At 49.6% G+C, this 17,954-nt stretch overlaps 1 protein-coding gene across 2 annotated transcripts; it reads right to left on the bottom strand.

Moving 5' to 3' along the window:
- Window positions 1-3,598: 3,598 nt before the first annotated feature.
- Window positions 3,599-17,024, bottom strand: TBX3 (T-box transcription factor 3). 2 transcript variants are annotated; one of them, XM_019734107.2, is made up of 8 exons: window positions 16,126-17,024; window positions 14,203-14,470; window positions 13,210-13,269; window positions 12,802-12,948; window positions 10,801-10,877; window positions 9,542-9,699; window positions 7,476-8,152; window positions 3,599-5,691 (listed from the first exon to the last, which is right to left on the bottom strand). In XM_019734107.2, exons 1-8 carry the CDS (start codon window positions 16,512-16,514, stop codon window positions 5,230-5,232), a joined length of 2,238 nt encoding a protein of 745 aa, XP_019589666.1. In that variant the 5' UTR covers window positions 16,515-17,024; the 3' UTR covers window positions 3,599-5,229. The 2 variants fall into 2 exon arrangements, with proteins under 2 accessions (XP_019589666.1, XP_019589667.1); XM_019734108.2 differs by lacking the exon at window positions 13,210-13,269.
- Between the last annotated feature and the right edge of the window lie 930 nt (window positions 17,025-17,954).

Genomic DNA, 17,954 nt, shown 5'->3' with positions numbered 1-17,954 from the left:
GTACCTACACCTACACCTGAATTAGAATTAGTGATCCAAGTGGATTCTGGAACCCACTCCGGTTGGAATTCTAGCTCCAGTTTCTCGGGTGATCTTGGGTAAGTGACTGAACTGTCCTGTGCCTCAGTTTCCTCCTTTGTAAACCAGGGATACAAGTCGTACACGCCTTAAAGGGTTAATTGTGAGGCTTAAAGGCGATCACTTTTGTGGGGTGCTTAACTGAGTGCCTGGCATGTGCACGTGGCCCTTACATGCCAGCTAGTTTTATTATTGTTGTTACGTGTACTTGAACGCCAACATCTGCAACATATATACATCTTGATTATACGCGTCTTGATTATAAAACAACCAAATGCATCTACATCCGGAACTGTCTTGCGCATGAACTTCTAAATGCAAATTGAAAGAGACGTCCACAGATGGAGCACGCACAAGTGCACGCACACACACACGCATCTACTCCTAACACCTGTAGTACCTGGCCGCTGAACGCAGACACCCGAAGAGCTACCCAGAGGGGCGAACCTCTACAACTATGAATATAAGAACCCAGGTTGCGGCTTCGCGGCCTCTCTTCTACATCCCAACAGCCTCTCTCTTGGCTGGTTGCCGTGAGGTCAAATTTGAAAACCAGCGAGGCAGAAAGCGCGCGGACGCGAAGCGTTTCAAGCCACTTGCAGCGCCCGAAGGCGGCTGCCTGTCTGCTGGCTTAGGGGAAAAGTCACTACAAGGGTTTTCCTTCTTGGATGGAACTTTTTAAAGGTCCTACTTGCTGGGAACTTTCCCCCACAAAGAAAGGGTGGGTTCCAGGACAGCGCTGATCCACGGGATGCTTTACCCACACACACGCACGCACACGTGCACACACCCTGCTCTTTTGGGGTTGCCGGGACCCAGGAGGAGAGACGCAGGGTCGTGACCCCTGCCTCTGCCGGAGCGCGCCCTTCGGCCCCTGCAATTAGCGCCGGGAGGTCAGCAGGAACCCGGACGCCTTCACCCGCAGCTCAAAGCGCAGCAAAAGGCGACCCCCTCCACTCCCCCCGCCGCCTGTCTCAGACGCCAGGGCGCAGTCGGGTTTGGAGCCGACCTTCCCAAGGGGCGGGGGGCGGGAGGGCTTAGGCCCGCACCCGCATTTGTCACCTTAAATCTACAAATCACCAGGTCGCTTGGCCCTGCCGGGGTTCTTACGGACTGCTGCTCCCGAGAGCAGTGGCTTTTGTCCCTGTAGACACGGCCAGTGGAAAAACCGGAAAAAATAATCCAGAGTTCTAAAGTAAGAAAGAGAGCATCCAGGCAGAGGGAAATTGCATCCAGGGTAGAATTTGATTTGTGTATATTGGGGAGGGTGTAATCCTTTTCATCTACCTCGCATGAACTCAGGTTAGCCCCTGCCCGGGAGGGTCGGGGGAACTGCTGGAAATTTCTACACCAAGCAACAAGGTACTTGGCGAGAAAATTAGGAGAGAGGGTCCCCTCACTGAATTTCTTACTTTCTTTGGAAACCCAGAGGCGGGAAGGGCTGTTTTTCTCATCTGAGGCCCCAACAGGAGTGAAAGTGATATTCAGGAAAGAGACGACGGCAGCTTCTTCCGATGCTGGGGCGGGGGTGGGGGTGGAGGGGCGTAGAGGAGGGGAGCGCAGGCTGGGGGTAGCGAGGATGAGATGGGGCAAAGGTACGCGTCCAGGTTACGGCACCCGGGAGGCGCTGGGGTGCTGAGCGAGCGGCGACCACCGGGGCGCATTAGTGGGCCAGACAGATAGGTGGCACTCGAAGCCCGGAAAAAAAAGCGAAGGCGCCGGCCCCGAGTGGCCTCCGCGGCGGCCGCCGCCACCATAAAGCCCGCGGCGAGATTGCGACCGGCGCCAGGTGAGTAATAGGCAACGAAATCCAGAGAGATTGTGAGCCATTCACCCCACAGTCAACCAGCGCCACAAGAGTTACTCATTAACATCACTATATACAAATAAGATACACAGGAGATTAAAAAAAAAAAAAAAGCAAGCTGTGGGAGAGGCTGGACGCACGTCTGAGCACTGTCCGATAATTGGGGGTGGAGGGGCGGAAAGGAGGTGAGCAAATCTGCAAATTTGGCCGGAGAAAGAAAAGGGTTCCTTCCCTCTTTGAGCCCGAGGTTGTTTGCCCCCACTCGGGAAAGCGCCGCTGGGCGCAACCCAACTAGCACCTTCCAGGGGCGCAGCACCGCGTGTAATCGCGGGGCCAAGAACCCGCGCTCGCCCTGGAAATCTCCGAATCCTCCGTGGAGCTAGCGCCCCGAAGGTCCCCAGGCGGTTAGCCCCCGCCCCGATTGTTCTCGTTCCCACCCCGGGAGACAGCGCAGGAAAGGCTGTGGGGCTCCCCCATGTGTCTAGCTGGAGGTGGAAGGGGCTTTGCCCCCCTCTTCAAAAGGTCCCGACCCCGATCCCCTTCCAAGTACAGGATGAAGGAGGGGAGGGAGTCCTCCTCGCCGGCCATTCAAGAGGCTCGAAGGTGACAGGGACTTGGGGCCGGGCTGGCGGGCTCCAGGGAGGGGGGAGAAGGGCAGCCGCCAGGCAGGCTCCGGCTGGGTCCTCACGTCATGGTCTCCAGGGCAAGTAAAGCCTCGAGAACCTTCCCTCATCCCCCACCCATACACACACGAACACAACACACGCGCGCGCGCACACACACACACACACACACACACACACACACACCTCCGAGAAGCTGGGGATGGGGAGGCTAGGAGACCAAAATACTGTCACGGCCTCACCATTTTTTATTGAATGTTTCAAAGATAAATTGAACTTCAAAAGGCAACTCCCCAAACAGCCTGGGGCTGGTTGGAGGGGAGAACTGGAGGAGGGTGTCAGCCTCCTGGGTGACTTTCCCCTTGGAGGGGGTCAAATATGCGCCCTGGAATTACCTTTCCCTTGCGGGGAAAACTGGCCTCCTCCCTCGCGTGACACAGCCAACTCTGCGCGGAGCTGGTCTCTCTTTGCACGCAGGACTTCGGGATGGGGCCTCATCGGGGCGCCTTGGGTCAGCCTGGTCCAATCTGAGACACCAGGGACTGCAGGGGGGACGTTGTCTCCTCCACTTCTCCTGCAACCTGGGGGATTGCTGTCTTGCCAAGGTGGGGCTGGCCCAGAGAAGATTCTGCTAGCCTTTTTGCACACTGGTACAAGGGTATTTTTTACTTAGATTTCCCATATGGAGGTGAAAATGGAGAACGAGGCTAAAACGAAAACGTTCACTGTCCAACGTATTTTTTGTCGGATCCGTGTGGGAAACTTTGACATAGGGAGGGGAGCATTCTTTTTCCATTAAAACTGAAGTATATGAAATTGCTATTCTATCCAGTTCTAATCAGACCCCTTCCGTCTCTCGTTTTCCTCCCTAATTTAAAGGAAAAGTAATTTCAGATTGAAGCGGCTGGCTCTCTTCGACCGAGTGAGGGACTTTTGTTTTTAGCTTTGTAACTTGAGTGACAGCTCATTTTGGTTCAGTGGGGGCGGTCTTAATTACTTAAAGGCAAAGAGAAGGGGATAGAGGAAGGAAGGAGAAAGACTCCGCTCTCAAGAAAGTTCCTTAAAGAAAGCACTTAACACGAGGCCCAAAGACATTTCAATAAAAATTTATTGAAATTTCAATGACGTTTTAAAGAGAGGGGGAGAAATACAGAAAACCAAAGAACTCAACAATTATAACACAAAGTATACCTTCATGAGTTTTTGTCTTAAACAATCTCTCAGCACCTGACTTTTGAACTGTGAATATATCTCTATAGGCACCAATTCAAAACACCATCAATATTGAAGACAGTAGTCAATTCCACTTCATTTGAAGAAATCAGAGACTAGCAAATACAAATACAAAAGAAAAATCAGAAAGTCAAACCACAGCCTCTGTACTCCCCACCCTTCCCACCCCCAAGCAATCTCAGAACCACTCTTTAGGGTGTTATATTTTAAGGAATTTAAGGTGGAGCTGGGAAGTAGCCCCACCTTCCCAATCTTGCATAAAATAGGCAATAGCACTTTCCCTCACTCTTAGACATTAAAAAAGAAAAAAAAATTTTTTTTGCAGACGATTCTTTTGAAAGTGTGTTGGTGTTGGTGCAGAAAAGTGTGTTTTCTAGTTTTAAAGGCAATCCTGTGACCTTGAAGTAAAACTGACTAAAGGAAAACAACACAAAACCTGACAGCTGCAATCCTATTTACATAGAGCTATATACAATGTCAATAAATTAAAGTTTAATTTTCCAAGCATTCATATTCCACCTATTTACAAGAGTTATCAAATAATTACATAAATACTTTGCTAATAGTCTCGCTTCTTCTTTATTATTTTTTTAAAACCTTGTTATTGCATATACAGGAAAGAGAAAGAACCGCCAGAGAGACATGAATCCTGCTACAGAGCTTAGATAAAATAAACTCATTTTTTTGTGTCTTCCCCACCTCTTCCCTTTAAATCCTCCCCCTTGGGGTTGCCGATGAGAACTGGGTAAAAGGTGTGGGGTCATGTTCTTTTCTCTCTAAAAGCAAGCATTCAAAATGAAAAACCACAAATACATCACTGTGGAACATGCAAGAAGAGACCTATAGCGGCTCTTAAAACATCACAAGAATATTAAAAAGACACAGATTTCCTTAATAGAGACTAAACAAAGCTGGCAGCGACTCCCACCCCACCCCCCCAAAAAAAACAATGCTGCTCAGTAATTTATTTAGAACTGATATGCAAGTCACTATAAAGTTTTTAAACTTCACAAACAGAATCATGTTAATGTATTCATTTGCCCCCGGTATTTTTTTTTTTTAATTTTATTTGTTTTTGTTTCCACTTGACACGGTGAAGGAAAAAATATATAAATCTGCACTGGGGGAGAAGTCTTTCAACACCTCCCCTCTGGGTAGACCTGGCTACCTTTTTCTTCCCAGGCTCCCAGACTTGCCTCGCTGGAGGTGCTCTGGACAGACCTGTTTTAACTCCCACCCGCAACAGCTCAATGCAACAGACGTTTCTGAGCCCCCAGAATCTGAGCCAGATCCCGGATATATAAACCACGCCAAGAAGACAGAGCCTGTTTCTAGCATATTCTCTCGAGGGAGTCCGGCACCCCTTCCCAGACAGGACTGCACAAAGCAGGGCTAACCCCACTGCACGTCCGTGGTTTAGTTTACATCCAACAAAGTGCACTGCAGACGTGACTGGACTGGAATGAAGAGACTTTTCTGGGGAGGGGCTTATGGGGACGCGCTGCGGGACCTGTCCGGCTTGGCTTCCAAGCCGCTGACCAACCGCTGGATGCTCTGCAGTTCGCTGGTGGCTGCCTCTTTCTCAGGGCAGAGTTTGGGCGACAAGGACACCGAGCTGGAGGAGAGGGTGGAGGAACGGCTGTTGAGTTCTGAGCCCGAGTCCACGGCCACCGAGGCCGGGCTGGCGGCCAGGGCAGCGGCTTTGGCGTCCAGGGGCCCCGCGACCGCCGCCATGGACGGCAGGGCGGTGGTGAGCAGGCTGCTGCTGTCGGGGACCGGCAGGGGGATGGAGTAGGGGCTGTAACGCAGCCGAGGACGCATGGTGTTCAGGTTGAGGAAGGGGTGACGGTGCACCGAGCTGGAGGCTGCTGCGGAGGAGGCGGCCGCCGCCGCCGCCATGTACGTGTAAGGGTAAGGGAACAGGCTTCCGAAAGGCGACATGGCCAGGCCCTGGGGAAGGAAAAGAAATGCATCCAGCGAGTCAGCCGAGAAGGGGCTGTGCGGTAGGAAGAAGCCAACCTTGTCTATTCCCCTCCCCCACACTCCTACCCCCACTCCCACCAACCTGGGACCTTGCACAAGTCATTGTTCTTTCTCTCTGGGGATGTGAAGTTGGAGAGAGGGGGAGGAGGACACTCAGACTTATTTCTCCAGGTCTAAATCTTAGCTGTGCCACTCTAGGCCTAGATATTTCAGTCCCTGTTCTTCAGCTTTCTTGTATTAAAAAAATAACCAGGGGAATATTAAATAATTCATATACTGTTGGGGACTTTGTAAATATTAAATGAGCTAATGCCTTTGATGTGCTATGTAAGGTGCCTGGCCAATAGGACTGTTAGAAATTCTCCCCTCAGGGTCAGTTGCTGCACCTGTTAAATGGGACAATCGAGTCAGTCTACCCCGCAATGGCAGCTGAGTGAAAGCCAGACGACGTAAATTATTAGACAGAATTATTTTTCATCTTGGTTCCCCCCACCCCAAATCTCCTACTTCAACCCTGGAAGTGTTGCTAATGAAAAAAATCCAGGGAAGTTAAGCAAAAGGAAACTGGGAATGGAGGAGGAAAAGGGGATTTACTATAAACAGAGACAAAGAAGGAACCTAGCCTGATATACTGGTGTTACAGGTGGAGAAACTGAGGTAGGCCCCAGGGTCACAGGAAATCACTCAGCTAGTAAAGTGGCAGAAGCAGAATTTAAAATCCAGGGACCCAGATCCGGGCCAGTTACCTGTCCCTTCCCTTGAGATTGCCCAGGCAGCCCCTTGCACACCTATCACCTGCCCACCTACAACCAGGTCTCCAGGAGGAGCTAATGGAGGAGATGGCAGGAATTGAGAAAGGCCAGAAACCAGTCCCCTCCTCCCCCAGAGTGGGAGGCCAATCCTGCTCTTGGCTCAAGGAAGGGAGAAGAATGTGCCCAGAGAAAACAAAAGGCAAGGGCATGCAGAAAACCCCTCAGAACCTTTTTGCCAGTTCAGAGCGTTTCCAAGCGGCCTGAGACTTCTCCTCTGCCACCCCATGTTCCAGCACAGCTGTCTGAACCATACAGAGGCCGCCAGGCTGTCCCTCTCCTCTGACATTTCCCACGTGTGCACAAAATATTAACCCTTTTGGGGAACAGGCCTGCTTGGGGTGGGGGAAGGGGGGCAGGGAAAAAGCTTCAAATTGGGAGAAAAGGCTGGAAAACTCAAGACTCAGTTCCCACCCAGGGAGTCACTTCCTCTCCCCAGGCCTCAGTCTCCCCCTTGTTTAATTCCTTGGGGAAGGTTGGTTATGAGACAGTTAAGAGACCTTTCAGCTCTGAAGTGAAAATCACAGACCCTGAAGTCAGACTGCCTGGGGTAGACTCTTAGCTCCACCACCTACTGGCTGTGTGACCTTGGATAGTTACTCAACATCTCTGGGCTTCATCTATGAAGTGGAGGTGATACTAGTCCCACTGAAGTCGGAATAAATCAAGTACTTAGAAGAATGCCCAGCACAACACAGTGCTGGGTATAATTATTATTACTATGTACCTACTCTGCTATAAACAGCCCTTGACTGTGAAAAAAACTAAGTTTTTTGGGGGGGTAAGTGTGAGGTTATAATGAATCAATGAGATAAGGTTTGCACCTAGCAATTATTATCATTTAAAGCTACTAGGCCGGAGACTGGGTGAGGGTCTGGTATCAAAGGGTGCATGGAGGGAGGGGCTGGAGAGGAGGCAGGAGGAAGGACGATAAATAAATACCTGGGAGGCCAGGACATGCTGCTGGAGGTGGAAAGGCAGGGTGGCCGCGGAGGCCCCCGACAGTCCCTGTGCTGCAGCGGCTGAGGCCATGGCCGTAGAATCCAGGCCTGAAACGCCAGTGGAGGCCCCGGACACAGTGGCCAACAGGGGCCCCATGCCCGCAGCCATGCTGGAGAAGGCGCCCCCCATGGCGAACTGGCCGGGGTGCAGGAAGAGCGGGTGCCCGTTGAAAAACTGCTGGCCAGCCAGGCCCGGGGCGAAGCCGAGGCCAGGCAGCGGGCCCTGGCCCAGGTGCGCTGTGGCCGCATCGGTCTGCACCGTGAGAGGCGCGAAGGCCTCCTTGCCTGGCAGCGCGCGCGCTTCCTCGGCCTTGGACGTGGCCGCGCCCTCACGGCCTGGGCTTCGGCGTTCCTCTGCGCCCAGGCCGCGGGTGCTGGACGAGATGGTGGCCGGACTGTGACGCGAGTCGGGAGACGCCTTGTCCATCCGCCCGCTGTCGCGAGGCCGGCCTCCGGGCTCCGCCGAGAATAGGTGAGCCTTGACCGCCGGGCTGCCCTTGTCGCGGCTCGGCTCCTCCGACGTGGTGGTGGAGATCTTGGCTGCGTCGCAGGCCTCCGGGCCGTGCTCCTCTTTGCTCTCGGCCTCAGCGTCACTCTCACCCTCGCTGGCACACAGATCTACCATAGGAGGGGAAAAGGCAGGGCGGAAGGGCGTTAGTTCCAATCTGGACCAGTGGAAAGCCAGTTTCCCAGTTTGAATCTTGGCTTGGCCACTTACTAGCTGGGTAACACCCGGCAAGCCCCTTAACCTCCCTGTGCCTCAGTACTCTTATCTGCAAAATGGGAGTGATGATACTTCATAACTTTAGTGGAAAAATTCAATGAGCTAATAATGAACTTAAGGTATTTGGATAGGCTGAAATCCTCCCCCCAGTCGGTAATGAATTTTACTTTTTTTTTTTTTTTTTTTTGCAAGCAAGGCTGGAGCTCCTACTGTGTGTCTGACTTTGCCTTTACTCACTGTTTCCTATTTGGTTGCAAATTTACTTTTTTAAAATAAAAAGTAACTTACACTAACACTCACTGCGGAACACCTTTAGGGTCTTTGTTCAGTGACTGATGAAGAGCTGCACCTTCCACACATTTGTGAATTCTTTCGGAAGGATTTGTTTGGAAAGAACCCTGACATCTGAATTGGTGGTGGCAGAAACGAACACCCCGCCCCTAACACACACACACACACTCCACTGGGCCTCTGTTTGCCCCAGTCCCAACAGACAGATGGGTGATGGGCAGCCCCCTCCTGCCCCCAGACAATCAGAGATTCTTTTTGCTCTCACCACACCCTCTGTGGGTGTCCTACTAGGAAAAAAGAAAAGGGGATCCTATTTTATGTTTAAAGCTTAAATGGATTGATGACAGAAAGGACTTTCATTTTTTATTAAACATAAAAAACAGGTTTCTTCCCGTTGCGCGAGTGTGTGTATCTTTCCATAGAAATAGTTCTTTGCTCTTTAAACACAGGAAACCAACTGGGGATTTGAACCATCTCGACCCCTCCCCACCCCTCCCCAATTCACATCCCCTGTGCTCCATCTCCTTGCACAGGTTGTTGCTCTATGTTTTCTCGGCCACCATCTCTGTTCCAGGTGGCAGAGAATCCCTGGCCTCCCCCAGTCCAACACATTTTACCTTTGAGATCAAAGATGGTAAAAAAAAAGTCAGTAGCTGCTTGATTGGAGACAATGGGAGGGCAGAGAAAGTGCTCCAGGCAGTTTTCTAAGCAGGGGAGGGGGGCGGCCACCAAGAGGGAATATACAGACCGACACCATCCTTACTCCCAGTCAAACTAAGGTTTGAGGGAAGGGATTCTGAGCTGTTCTTCTATTAGCTTAGAAGGGGGACACACACACCCGATCACCCTTTGTGAATGTTGGCTCCAGTTTTCGGAAATTCAAGAAGGGTCTGCAGCTTTTGAAGGGCAAGTTCCCTGGTGTGTGCCCCGGTCCCCAATGCTTCTAGGCCTCCAAGACCCGGAGTCCAGACATCGAAGGTGACCAGGCTTACCTTTGAGGTTAGATGTCCCAACAGTGGAGACAGCTGGGGATGAGGACTGAGCAAAACAGCTGAAGGCTGCCTGTTCGCTTGAGGACTCATCGGAGGTGCCATTCTCCTTTTTGTGTCTGTCATCGAACACCCTCATGGACTGCAGGGTGAGCTGTTTCCTGAGGCAGAAGCCCACACCCAGCCATTACAGAACGGAACATACATTTCCCCCCTTTCTGTGTCTCACCCACTCCAAAGAGGCACACACACCTCACCTTGCCTGCTGCCCACGGACAACACTAATTCTGCAATCTGCTTGCCTGGGGGCAGCCACACAGACCTATGCATTGTTCTTGACCCTCTAACTGGGCTGAAGAGTGTGGCACCAGGAAGGCAGCTCAGGTTGCATTTATTCAAGATCAGAGTTTCATTAAGGAAAGGGCATGGGCTTGAGCTGTGAAATCTTGTTTAAAAGCAAAAAAGCAAGAGGGGAGGTTGGAGCTGACCAGAGACAGCTGAACAGCAGGCCTGGCAGAGGGAGGGGACGGGGGACCTAACCCGGTGAACACAAACAGCCTACAAACTCCCCACTGGTTGCTAAGATTGGGAGGAAGTGGTTATTTCATGGTGCACTTTTCTGTAATCGTTTCGCCAACACATTAATTGGAGTAAAAAATCTGTTTAGATGTTAGAAATTATTTTTTAATGCCCAACCCCCCCTCAGGGGATAGGTTAAAAATTGGGGTTGATTTTCTGGATTTTAGAAATTCTTTGAAAGTGGGTGGGGGAGTGGAGAGCTTCTTTCATATACTAACCAGCTGTCTGCTTAATGCAAAATGATACATGTACCCATGAAAAAGGGAACCACAGATTTCTCCAGGGGATTCAGTTCTGTCTGATGGTATTTGCAGGACGAGATTGCAAAAATTCCAAAGCATTTTGTGCATGGCTTAGTTCTTTCCTGGGACCTGCCCAGGATGAACTTCAATTAATTAGGAATTAATAGGCATCTGTATATAATCAATTATCTCTGATGCTTTTCTTCCAGAGAGAAGTATGGTGTGGCCTAGTTAATTTCCTTTAAGGTAACAAGTAGGTGGGAGAAGTACAGTATACCAAAATCCTCAAGCACATGGCACAGGGGAGTAAATGATTTCCCACCTTCCCCTCCCCTTCTCAATATAAGTGCCAGCATCCCAATTCTAACAGTGAGACTTGGGACCTAGCAAAGTGATTTTTTTTCTAAATTACCTGAGAAATAAGTAACTATCTCAGCTTACCGTTTTTCTCTCCTGCCATTTCCAGTGTCCCGGAAACCTTTTGCAAAAGGGTTGTTGTCTATTTTTAACTGAGTTATCTAAAGGAGGAGACACAAGCAAGAGAGACACATTGGCCTCACTTTCTAGAATGTTCTGGGGGTGTTTTCCCCAACTCAACAGTTTACTAGAAATTTGACTGCCAACAGGAGACCTCATTCAGATATGCCAGGTTAAAGAGAAAGGGAGAGGAGATAATAACAGAAGTTTGGAGGGTCTGAGATAAAAATCAAGGGAAACTCTACCATGTCTTGGGTCTCCCATAGGAGGCCAACAAGGGATTCCAGGCTGAAATTACCCTACCTGGGAAATCCCTCATTCTTTTCTTTGGGCAGCTGACAGTTTGGGCTTAAAAATGGAAAAGTTGTCAGAACAGTCAAAAGGGACAACCTGTAGATTTTAAAAGTATGCTTTCATTTTGACTTTTTTATACAGTGCAATTAATCATAAAATATGTTGCAGCATATTTCCTGCCCCCAAACACACACACACACACACACACACACACACACACACACACACTCCATACACTCCAACCTTTTCTGTGAATCTAATAAAATGATTTATGGGGTTTCGCTACTCTTGTGCCAGAGTGGGTTTGATTTTTTTGCTGGGGGGGGCGGTTTGGGGAATTACAATATTGACAATTCCAGATTTAAAAGGACCAAATGACCACTGGAAACATTTGTTTTCATTTATATGCTCTGCCACCGCCATTAGGTGGAGAAGGCCCATGGCCTCTTTGTCTGATCAAAAATGCTACAATTTATTATTACACCAGCAATTTAAGATTCACTGGATTCTGGGCCTAGAGGGAGCATGCATTCTACACAGTGAGGGGGAAAAAATGCCATACATAGTATGTAATCTTTCAAATCCCTTCCCTTTGGGTGAACAAAATAATATATACAGAGTTCCCTAGAGGTGGAAAAGGGCCCCATGGCTGGATTCTTGGTCTTGGAATAAATTCGTGTGTGGAAGACTTGCAGAGAGAAGTCGTAATATCTTCATCTCCATACTAAGGAAATATACCTGAAAACACCCCCATCAGCCGGCCACAGAGGACCCACCTACAGTGATAGTGAATTCAAAATGCAGGTGTTGTCCAGTGGGCTGGACTCTCACTGAGATCCAGGGTTCAGAAGTTGAAGAACAGGGGTCCCCAGTTGCCCCCCACCCCCACCCCCATAACTGCCTGCTAACAGCAAGCTGGCAACTGGTGGATCAGCAGCAAGAGTCGCTTTGTGTCTCTGTGCTATGTGCCCATGACCTTCAGGCCACCATAATTTTATATACCAGGTGCTGCCTGCTGTTCCATTTGGGTACACTATTAATCCCCGGCCTCAGGTCCAAGGGAGAAAAAAACTTCAAATGAAGTGGTGACTTTGGTTACCTCCTCTCAAAAGCCTCAGACAACTCAATTAGCATGACCCTGTGATCAGAGTAGGTTTTTCCAAGCACACACACACACACACACACACACACACACACACACACACCATAAAAAGCACAGCAGCATAAAAGGTAATAAAAACCAGATCAGCTACTCAGGATTTCTGGCTAGGGGAGAAAAGCTGGTCTCTACTGGGATTCTCCTCCCAGTATCCCCAGTGGCTTTTGCCTTAAATGTTTAGCTGATTCCTTGAAACTTCTTCCTGAAGAAGAAGATGAACCTTGAAACAAACAGGGGAAAGCCCAGGGTGGGGTGGGGGTGGGGCATCAGCAACAGTGGTTACTGGAGCTTCTCACTGGCAAAGTTAGTTTGGCATTTTTTCCTTCTTTTTTCTTCTGCCTCTGCAATGTGCTAGCGGCCCCTTTTCGCAAAAGCCCCACTGACAGCCAAATCACAAAAAGAAAACGCGAGGCCCCCATCCCAATTCTCCTGTGACTTTCTCCTCCTCACCCAAAGCAGTTTAAAGGGCAGGAAAAAACATCACCATTAAAAAGAAAAGCATCTTCGGTTACCTTATCATTCTGATATGCTGTCACAGCGATGAATTCGGTTTCGGGGAACAAGTATGTCCGAAATGTACTATAAGGAAGTTTCAGGATGTCATTGGCTCTGACGATGTGAAACCGGGGCTGGTATTTGTGCATAGAGTTCAGTATAGTCTGCAGGGGCAGGGAGGAGAGACACACATCAAAAAAGGATTTAGAGGGACAAACAGGATCTTAGAACCCCTGCCAGGCTGACAGCTACCCCACCGGAGGGTACCACGGTCGGAAGGAGCCCACCTCCTGGAAGCACCTCTTTGGGTACATTTCCCTCCACAGATGTTATCTTCCGGAGAATCCAATTTGCTCGTCAGTTTCCAAAGGGTCCCCCCCACCCTCACCATCTAAGGTTCATTCGAACCTTGAACCCTAGCCTACCTGAGTACCAAAACTATAATTCCCCTGCCACGTTGCGTGATCACTTGGGAAGGCCAAAGTCTTAAAAGATAGAGAAAAACATGCATTTTAATTTACAAAATGATTCAGTCCTTTAAGCGCCCACTAATTGACGAGCCCACTCCACTTAAAACCCTGAAAGGCTGAACTCTAGAGAGGAATATTTACGCCTTAATCAAATCAAGGGCTTCAAATGCAATTCCTGCCCGCTGAAGATATTTCCGCGCCATTCTCGTCTTTCCTGGGCCTAATCTTTCTGCTTATTCCTCGCTTATCACTGTTTATTTTATTGAAATGTTGGGGAGGGGTAGGGGCCGGGGCAAAAGGTCCTTTGCTTGACTTTTACAAGCAATCCAAGTCTCCTGAAAGTTTCTAAGCATGCTCGCACCGAATGTATACACTCCCAATACGCACACAATTTTTGCACTGGAGATCTGTCTCATTTCTAGTAGACCTGACTTTCACCTAAGCCAGATTCTTTTTTCAGCAAAAGAAAAAGTCTTCCCCAACATGGAATCACACCCTTTCACCAATGTAATCAAGGCTTCGAACCTTAAAACTCTCCCAAGAAATAAAATGGCTGGTTTCCAAAGATGCGTATGATATCTTAAAATAAATCCTTTATGAATACATAACTTTAACATTGATTTTATATCTTAGCGATTAGTTTTTTACTTCACTGTCAGGTCAGGCTTTTCCCAAGACCTGGAATTGCCCTAAAACAGGCACTGGTACGTTTTCTTGACCTAGTTTCTTTTAGAACGCCAGGCCTTCCATTCTCCGTAGAGAAACACCCCCGACTCTGAGTTCTCTCACCGACTCTGTAGTAGATCCAACAAGTACGCTACGTTTCACTACAGAGAGCAAGGGAGAAGTCTGAGCAGAAACTCACGATTTTAAATGGCATGGGGGAAGCATTGCCTTTGCTAGAGTGAAGAAAGAGAACATTTTACTGAAGGGAGCGATGAAACTTACAAATCCGTGTTTGTCCGAAATGTTGTTGGTGAGTTTCAGTTTGTGGAAAGTGACAACTTTGGACATCCACTGTTCCCCGGTAGCCGGGCTGTCCGGGTGAATATACATTCTCTTTGGCATTTCAGGGTCAGCCTTACCCGCCACCATCCACCGAGAATTGTGAAATTTATATCGACAGTCATCAGCAGCTATAATGTCCATCAACAAAATATATTTAGCTTTTTTATCCAGCCCAGAACATCTTACTTTAAATGGGGGGAACATTCGCCTGCAATAGGAGAGAAGGGAAAAGAAAAAATAAATAAATAAGTCACTTAGAATCTTGGGTTTGAGTCTCTATTTATCCTAAAATATTTAAATTAAATTTAAAATGTGCTACTATGATGGGTGAGCTTATTTGTTTCAGTGTGGCTAGGTGCAAAATTGTTTTCTTCCACAACAGAAGTATTAAATAGGCTCCATTTCTCAATCTTTAAATGTCCCAAGATTCAAAACAAGGGAATTATGGCACTGCATTTCTCTACCTCGTCTCACAATTTCTTTATATATATATTTTTTCTCTGTTTATAGATTGTGACTTTATAGATTGTCCTCTTTATAGAGAAATTCTTGCCCATGCTTTTTCCTGTGGGTGTCTAGTTCTAAACAGCTCGGGGTAGGATTTTAAAAGTGCGGTCAGTTAAGGCTAGAATTTTCCACCACCCGTCGATGAGAAAAGGTTAAACGTATCAAGGAAATAAACGTCAAGTTGTACTCCTGCTTCAGAACTGCCATCCCGCTGCTGGCGAAATGAAACTGGACTCGGTGAGTTCTTAAAACGAATTTTGTAGATTGGGGTGGACTCCCAGGCCTGATAACCAATCTGCCTAGGAGCTGCTAACCACATTCCCCCGATTGCTCCGGCCAGTCAAAAACTGCAAGATTGTGCCACCAAATTGCTATTTATTTCCCAGAAGTGTTGGCATTCTATACTCTCGACTTAAAAGGAAGCACTTCGCTGTGAAACTGGCTAAATGTCTCCTGGGTCTGAGCATTTTTATGCCCAACTTTGGCCTCCTTTAGCTTGGAAAGAAAGACACAGAAAGCTGAAGACATCAAGCGAGGCATTTTATTTTTATTCTTTCAACTTTATGCCTTGATAAACTTCAATGCCATAAAAAAAAATCTGTGATTTTAAGTGACAGGCAGGTTTCGGGTCAGGCAAGGACCTCTAAACGTTACGTAAAATATGGTTGATAGTATTCACACATAATACAGAAGCATTTCATTTGTCTAGGTCTCCCCACTGGCTCTTTGGGTTTGCAAATGTAATTTTAATTATCCCAAAATCCCCTGCTGAACTCTCCCTCAGATTACAGACACGTGAAGCGGTGTGGACAAACAAACCCAGCGGCCCTACCATTCCTCTCTGACCCTGGCAGCCGAAGGCTCAGGCCCCCTCCAGACCCAAAGGCTAGGCTGGAGGGCAGAAAGAGCCAGAGTAAGCTGGTGACAGGCCTCTCGTTACCACACAAAAGAAAGGGGCTTTACATTTTTCTGAGCACAAAATGAAACAGACAAAAACAAAACATCAACAAAGCCAGAAGGATGTTTCAGAAAGGTTTAAACAATGAAACTCCTGCAGTGAGGTGGTTTTCTTTCTCCCTGCAGAAATGTCTGGGCTCCACCGAAAAAACTGTCTATGCTGTAGGAAACCCAGGATGCAGACTTAAGTTAGGAAAAACCCCCGCCTGCAGACACCCAGGTAAGCTGAAATTTCCTGCCACGGGGTCAGGCCCGGGAGTCTCTGTGCAGAGTTCCAGGGGGACTAAAGTTTTCCTCTAAGGCAAAATTACTGACAAACCGACTGTCCTGGGAGAAGAGAGAGAAAGGGAGGGGAAAACCCTCCAATAATTTTAGGGAGGGGGCCCGCTGCTTGCTTACCTTCCCGACTTAGTAATCACCATCTCGGTGCCTCGCTTGTGGAACTGATCCCAAAGTTCTTTGGCCTCGAGGTGAACCTTAGGGTCATCTTCCACCTCTTCTTCGGGCTCCATGGTCTTCAGAGGCCTCAGATGCGCCTGGGGCCCCAGGGACGAGAAAGGGATGCCGGTCTCGGCTGCCCCCACCAATTGATCCATGATCGGCTTGGCCAGGGCGCCCGGCAGCGAGAGCGCCGCCGCGCCGTTGGGAGGCAGAGTCAGCGCGGGGAAGAAGGGCGGCTGGTGACCCAGCACCGCGCTCATGGCGAAGTCCGGCGCCCGGTGAGGTAGGAACGGATGGTAGGCCATGCTTGTCCCAGGAATGACCGGATCTCTCATGGAGAGGCTCATCCACTCCAGGCGGGCGCGCTGGGCTCCAGCCGGGGACAAGTCCTCAGCTGCTGTTTTGTTGTTTTGTTTTGTTAACAGCAGCACATAGTTTAAAAAAGAAAAAAGGCAAAAAAAATCACAACTAAAGCACCTCAAAGGGAGGGGGTAAGTGTCTTTTGGGGAGGAGAATGCCGCTTTTAAAGAGGGCAAGGCGAGCAATCAGGAGACATAGTCGCTGGGGTGACTGTCCTCGTGCCTTGCGTTTTTAAAAAGCCGCTTCTGCAAGTCGGTTTCAGAGGCGAGGGGAGCCGAGCAGCCTCTCGACTCGCGCCGGAGCTCGAAATAGACACTCCGGCCCTGGGTCCCAGGAACCGCGCCCCAGCCCCCAGTTCTTTGTTGCAAATGCGAACAGTTCTCCTAGGAGACTTTTTACCTTTTCTTCTCCTTCTTCCCCCCGCCCCCCTATCTCTCTTGTTCTGCCTCTTTCTCGCAGGCGGCGCCTGCAGTTGCGCTGGACCTGGCTTTAACTGCCGGCGAGAGAGCGGAAAAAGTCTCTCTCCTCAAAAAAAAAAAAAAAAAAAAAAAGGCAAAAAAAAAAAAAAAAAAAAAAAAAACCACCACTCTGATTTAAGCCCTCTTCTCCCAGCGCTATCAAAACTTGAACTGCACACTGGCTTCCGTTCGCCTCCTCCTCCTTCCTCTGCTCCGAGCCTCCGGAGGGTGTCTGGGTTTCAATCCGAAATCTGGCCGTGCTCTTCTCCCGCGCCTGTCTTCCGTGTCCTAAAACGTGAGCGAATTCGCTTCCTAAATCTGCGTCCAGACGCGCAGGGCAGGAAGGATGGAAGGGGGAGGAGGGAGAGAAAGAGACGGACGGAGTGGGAGAGGGAGAGCGAGGAGAGGGAGGGAGCGAGCAAGCCAGCGAGAGCTCCTCGCCACCCTCCTCCGCCTCTAGAATTCCCCGGGCGTCTGCTCGGCGGCTCTAGAAGGTCGGGCTCTGCTGTGGGCTGCAGGGAGCCGGAGGCCTCTTGATTGGCTCTTTGACGCTTTCGGACCAATTGTGTTGCTGCATAGGCGTGGTTTTCACAGGTCGAGTGCTGGGGGATAGAGCCGAGTTATAAAAAGAAGGTGTCGGAAACTGTAACGTCGCAGCGCCGCATCGGTACTACTGCCTGTCCTGTGAATATGTCAACATGATCAGAGGGAGGGCGGGCGCCACTGGGGAGCGCGCTCACTGAGTCGCCTCTAGGTGGCTTATCGAGAGATCGCCGCAGCCCCAGAGCTCGCTCGCTTGCTCTCGCTCAGCCCACGTCTGAAATGCCTCAGTCATCCAGCCCGGGATCGAGGGAGGAGGCAGGGCCAGGGACGAAGGGGAGGAGGAGAGAGAGAGCGAGCCGGGCCAGGAAGGCGGAGAGCGCGCGGGGCGCCGGGCAGGGGCGCTCGCTTCTCGCGTGCTCGGCTCGC

This window comes from Rhinolophus sinicus, linkage group LG16, assembly GCF_036562045.2.
Source record: "Rhinolophus sinicus isolate RSC01 linkage group LG16, ASM3656204v1, whole genome shotgun sequence".
NCBI lineage: Eukaryota > Metazoa > Chordata > Mammalia > Chiroptera > Rhinolophidae > Rhinolophus > Rhinolophus sinicus.
This window is presented reverse-complemented; position numbering and strand designations above follow the sequence as displayed.